A 6,110-nucleotide genomic window follows, 5' to 3' on the forward strand; every position below is an offset into this window, starting at 1 on the left:
AAGGTATTCAAATTGGTAGGGAAGAGGTAAAATTGTCATTATATGCAGATGACATGACACTATATAAAGCAAACCCTAAAGATTCCACACAAAAACTGCTAGAACTGATCAAATTCAGTAAGGTAGCAGGATACAACAATGACTATTAACATACAGAAATTGGTTGAGTTTCTTTACACTAACAATGAAATATCAGAAAGGGAATGTAAACAATCCCTTTCAAAACTGCATCAAGGGCTTCCCTGGTGGCGCAGTGGTTGAGAGTCCACCTGCCGATGCAGGGGACACGGGTTTGTGCCCCAGTCCGGGAGGATCCCACATGCCGCGGAGCGGCTGGGCCCGTGAGCCATGGCCGCTGGGCCTGCACGTGGGAGCCTGTGCTCCACAACAGGAGAAGCCACAACAGTGAGAGGCCTGCATACCGCAAAAAAAAAAAAAAAAAAAAAAAACTGCATCAAGTTGCACTATACAAAATTAACACACAGAAATCTCTTGCATTTCTATACACTAACAATGAAAGATCAGAGAGAGAAATTAAGGAAATGATCCCATTTACCACTGCATCAAAAAAATAAAATAACTAGGAATAAATCTACCTAAGGAGGTAAAAGACTTATATTCAGAAAACTATAAGATGTTGATGAAAGAAACTGAAGATGACACAAACAGATGGAAAAATATACCATATCAATATCGTCAAAAAGACTATACTACCCAAGGCAATCTACAGATTGAATGCAATCTGTTTTAAATTACCAGTGGCATTTTCCACAGAACTAGAACCAAAAAATTTTAAATATGTATGGAAACACTAAAGACCCTGAATAGACAAAGCAATCTGGAGAAAGAAAAATGGAGCTAGAGGAATCAGGCTCCCTGACTTCAGACTATACTACAAAGCTACAATCATCAAAACAGTATGGTACTGGCATAAAAACAGACATATAGATCAATGGAACAGGATAGAAAGCCCAGAAATAAAGCCACACTCCTATGGTCAATTAATTTACAAAAAGGAGGCAAGAATATACAATGGAGAAAAGACAGTCTCTTCAATAAATGGGGCTGGGAAAACTGGACAGCTACATGTAAAAGAATGAAACTAGAACATTCTCTAACGCCATACACAAAAATAAACTCAAAATGGGGGGAGGGCGTGTCCCGGGGGGTGGCGGCGGCGGCCTTCTATGCTGGAATGTGCGGCTCCCGAGAGCTCACGGCGCAGGAGCAGAGCAAGCGCCGCCGAGGTCCGGGGCCCCAGGCGGCGGCGGCGGCCAGGACGGTAGGGCGAGAGCCGGAGGCCTGAACATTCTCTGCAGCCCCCCTCCTGGGTCTTCGCGGGCCTCGACTGCCCCAGCGTCCAACTTTTCCTCCCTCTCCCTCCCCTCCCCCGAAACTCCAGCAACAAAGAAAAGTAGTCCGAGAAGGAGCGGCGACGCGGGTCTTCGCCCCTCCTCGCCCAGGAAGGCCGCCCAGGGAAAGGTTCAGGACGAGTGTGGCGGCAACTGGTGTGTCAGTGGTGCAGTGAGCGGGCCGAGCCGAGAGGAAGCGAGAGCTCCCGAGTTTGCAAAGAGCTGCTTTGTGTTTGAACACCGTTATGGCCACCCAGGTAATGGGGCAGTCTTCTGGAGGAGGAGGTCTGTTCACCGGCAGTGGCACCATGGGCATGGCCTTGCCTAACGACATGTATGACTTGCCTGATCTCACCAGAGCTGAACTGGCTGCGCCTCAGCTCATCATGTTGGCAAATGTGGCCTTAACTGGGGAAGTAAACGGCGGCTGCTGTGATTACCTGGTTGGCGAAGAAAGACAGATGGCAGAATTGATGCCTGTTGGGGATAACGACTTTTCAGATAGTGATGGAGAAGGACTTGAGGAGTCTCCTGGGGTAAAAGGCGAGCCCAGTGGGCTGGAAAACATGGAACTGGAGAGGTTTGGAACTCAGTGTTGTGCAACCGCAGCCTGTGTTTGAGGTGTCAGCTGCCTCAGAACCGTACAGCTCAAATAAAGATCTTCCTCGGGAAACACCTGTAGCAGAGGACAAATGCAAGAACTTGAAGACCAAGCCCTTTCGCTGTAAACCGTGCCAGTATGAAGCAGAATCTGAAGAACAGTTTGTGCATCACATCCGAGTTCATAGTGCCAAGAAATTTTTTGTGGAGGAAAGTGCAGAGAAGCAAGCCAAAGCCAGGGAATGTGGCTCTTCCACTGGGGAAGAGGGAGATTTCTCTAAGGGCCCCATTCGCTGTGACAGCTGCGGCTACAATACCAATCGCTATGATCACTATACTGCTCACCTGAAACACCACACCCGAGCCGGGGACAATGAGCGAGTCTACAAGGGCATCATTTGCACGTACACCACAGTAAGCGAATATCACTGGAGGAAACACTTGAGAAACCATTTTCCAAGGAAAGTATACACATGTGGAAAATGCAACTATTTTTCAGACAGAAAAAACAATTATGTTCAGCATGTTCGAACTCATACAGGAGAACGTCCGTATAAATGTGAGCTTTGTCCTTATTCAAGTTCTCAGAAAACTCATCTAACCAGACATATGCGTACTCATTCAGGTGAGAAGCCATTTAAGTGTGACCAGTGCAGTTATGTGGCCTCTAATCAACATGAAGTAACCCGTCACACAAGACAGGTTCACAATGGGCCTAAACCTCTTCACTGCCCACACTGTGACTACAAAACAGCAGATAGAAGTAACTTCAAAAAACACGTGGAGCTACATGTTAATCCACGGCAGTTCAACTGCCCTGTATGCGACCGCGCAGCTTCCAAGAAGTGTAATCTGCAGTATCATTTCAAATCTAAGCATCCTACTTGTCCTAATAAGACCATGGATGTCTCAAAAGTGAAGCTAAAGAAAACCAAAAAGCGAGAGGCTGACTTGCCTGATAACAAAATCACCAATGAGAAAACAGAAACAGAGCAGACAAAAATGAAGGGGGATGTGACTGGGAAGAAAAACGAGAGGTCTGTAAAAGTGGAGAAAAAAGATAATGTTTCAAAAGAGAAAAAGCCTTGTAGTAATGCCTCAAGCCAAGTGACTACCAGAACTCGCAAATCGGCACTGGAAGCTGAAAAGATGGATGTGCACCCAGGAAATAATGAGAAAAAAGCTGTAAAAGCAAGAAAAGCAAAAGGAAGACAGAAGCTGAAGCCCGTTCCTTACAAGAACCTGTGAATGATGAGGAACCTGTGACAAAAAAGAAAAAGAAGGCAGAAAGCAAATCCAGAAATAGTCAGCAAGTGCCGAAGGGTGACAGCAAAGTACAAGAGAATAAAAAGCAAAGTAGTTGCATGAAAAACAGTGCAAAGAAGAAAACTCTGAGAAGTAAATCATGTAAAAAAAGCGGCAAGCCTGCTCAGAGGAGGCCCACTCAGATAGAGCCTCCTCCTCCCATGGAGTCTGCTGAGGGGGGCCCTGTTCAGACGGAGCCTCCTCCTGCTGCCCGCCCCCCACCTCCTCCTCCTCCCCTTGCCCCCGAGCAGCATGCTGAGGTCGAGGTTGTTCAGACGGAGCGGCCGCCTCCTCCTCCCCCTCCCCCCCATCTCCTCCTCCACCTCTTCCCCCCGGGGGGGGCATGCTGAGGTCAAGGTTGTTCAGAAGGGGCCTGTTCATGCGGAGCCTCCTCCTCCTGTGGAGCCAGATAATGGCAAGGAAAAGTCCAACATGCAGAGTGAAATGGTGCAGAAGGAGCAAGTCCTTATTGAAGTTGGCTTAGTGCCTGTTAAAGACAGGCAGCTTCTAAAGGAAAGTGCCGGTGCACAGGATCTCTTACCACCATCACCACCTCTGCCAAAGGAAGACTTAAAAGAGGAAGAGTCAGAAGACCAAAAATTAGTCCCTGCAGGCGAAGGACATAAAGAAGCTCCTCTTCAAAGAGTGGAAGCAGAAGAAGCAGATAAGAGTCTAGCTGGTCTTGCTGCTGTTACCAAGGCATCTGCCAGTATTTCATCCTCTGAACAAAACTTGAATATGCCAGAGGGTGAAACTTCAGATGGTAAACATCAGGCTGACGCTATGCTTTGTGAAATGAAGATGGACGCTGATGAGAAGAAAACAGAGAATCCCCCCGGCAGAGACTCGGCGGTTGAAGAACCAACTTCACCACCACTTCTTCCTCTACCGCTAGAAAAATGTGAAGCAGTGTCCACAGCTACTGTGGCATCACCTCCTGTCACCGTGACAGTAAATGAGTCTCAGGAAATGGATGAAGACGAAGGCATCCACAGTCATGATGGAAGTGACCTAAGTGACAACATGTCAGAGGATAGTGATGACTCTGGATTGAATGGGGCTCGGCCAGTTCCACAAGAGACTAGTAGAAAAAATGGAAAGGAAGCCTTGGCAGTCAAAGTGGCCGAGGGAGATTTTGTTTGTATCTTCTGTGATCGTTCTTTTAGAAAGGAAGAAGATTACAGCAAACACCTCAATCGCCATTTGGTTAATGTACACTTTCTTGAAGAGGCAGCTCAAGGGCAGAAGTAAATAAACTTTGGGCAAGGCTTCAGTTCTTAGTTTGTAAGGTCTGTGACATTTTGTATTCATTTGTAGTAATGGACAACCTTTTGTTTTTAAAATTGCTTTAATTAGTATCCAATCTTGATTTTTAAGTGGCATTCTTTTCCTTAGGAATCCGTGTACCTAATGATGTACAAATTTTAGCAAATCCAAGGGAGTTAGTGTAATAAACCAGCAGACATCTAAATCTATTAGCTTTTGCTTTTAATTGAACCCAGAAGGCCAAGGTGGTATTAGAGCATTCTATCGATTTGTTCAGCTATAATTTGTGAGTTTTTTCCTCATGTCTATCTTCCTGTTTCACGTTAGTTTATTCTTAGTTCCTTGTTTAGCTCTGTAAAAATTAGCATACTTAAATAGCAAATTACTTGAAGAATTTGCCTGCTTTATGTAAAGTTAGCACTTTAAAATTGTTTTAGAGATGAGAAGAGACATTTAAATTGAAGAGAAATTCTCCCAACAATGGATGTTATATCAGTCCAGGTATTTACTTCCTGAGTTTTGATCAGTATATGTGTTTTGTGTATGTCAATCGTCATAAAAAGTGGTTTTGGTGGGGGTTTTTTTTCGGTGCTTTAATGCCTTAAGATGTTGCACATTGTTGTTTTTAACCTATGCAGTTAAATTATTTCTAGAAATAGCTTTTGTGTTGTAACACTTTATATCTATATATGCATGTTTATTTTGACCTCTTTGGAGGGATGCTTAAGTCTTATTTGCAAAAGAGCAGTTTTCTTTTCCCCTGCTGCAATTGTCTTTTTTGCAGAATATTAGTCTGTTCAAATTTGTGAGCAAATGAAAGATGCCGGTTCAGTCCATTGATTTTGATTTTAACATCTTATATCTATGCCAGAATCTGTATTTCATATAAGTTATTTATTTTAAATTGATGTGGTGAATCACAGCTCTCAGTTTGAACTTTACAATAAATAAACCACTAGGCTCCAAAAAAAATAAAAAATAAAAATAAACTCAAAATGGATTAAAGGCCTAAATGTAAGACCAGATACCATAACACTCTTAGAGGAAAACACTCTTTGACATAAATTGCAGCAGTATCTTTTTGGTTCCACCTCCTATAGTAATGAAAATAAAAACAAAAATAAACAAATGGAACCTAATGAAACTTAAAAGCTTTTGCAAAGCAAAGGAACCCATAAACAAGACGAAAAGACAATCCACAGAATAGGAGAAAATATTTGCAAATGATGCTACTGACAAGGGATTAATCTCCAAAATATACAAACAGTTCCTGCAGCTCTATGTTAAAAAAAAAAACCCAAGCCAATCAAAAAATGGGCTGAAGGTCTAAATAGATATTTCTCCAAAGAAGACATACAGATGGCTGTAAAGCACATGAAAAGATGCTCAATATCGTTAATTATTAGAGACATGCAAATCAAAACCACAATGAGGGGGATTTCCCAGGTGGTTCAGTGGTTAAGAATCCGCCTGCCAATGCAGAGGACATGGGTTTGATCCCTGGTCCAGGAAGATCCCACGTGCTGTGGAGCGACTAAGCCCATACACCACAACTACTGAGCCTGCGCTCTAGAGCCCATGAGCCAC

The 6,110-nt window shown here is 43.9% G+C and overlaps 1 protein-coding gene and 1 pseudogene across 2 annotated transcripts; both read left to right on the forward strand.

Moving 5' to 3' along the window:
- Positions 1 to 1,143: 1,143 nt before the first annotated feature.
- Positions 1,144 to 1,596, forward strand: LOC113621261 (translation initiation factor IF-2-like; the record flags this gene model as incomplete). Its single annotated transcript, XM_027108210.1, has 1 exon — positions 1,144 to 1,596. A coding segment is annotated over exon 1 (453 nt), but the record flags the coding sequence as incomplete, so codon positions are not given.
- Positions 1,471 to 5,559, forward strand: LOC113620686 (RE1-silencing transcription factor pseudogene; annotated as a pseudogene). The gene has a single exon (XR_003432867.1). The product of XR_003432867.1 is annotated as an RE1-silencing transcription factor pseudogene (transcript).
- The last annotated feature ends 551 nt before the right edge of the window (positions 5,560 to 6,110 follow it).

This window comes from Aethalodelphis obliquidens, unplaced genomic scaffold (genome assembly GCF_003676395.1).
Source record: "Aethalodelphis obliquidens isolate GAN/ISIS:26980383/991018 unplaced genomic scaffold, ASM367639v1 scaffold8, whole genome shotgun sequence".
Classification (NCBI taxonomy): domain Eukaryota; kingdom Metazoa; phylum Chordata; class Mammalia; order Artiodactyla; family Delphinidae; genus Aethalodelphis; species Aethalodelphis obliquidens.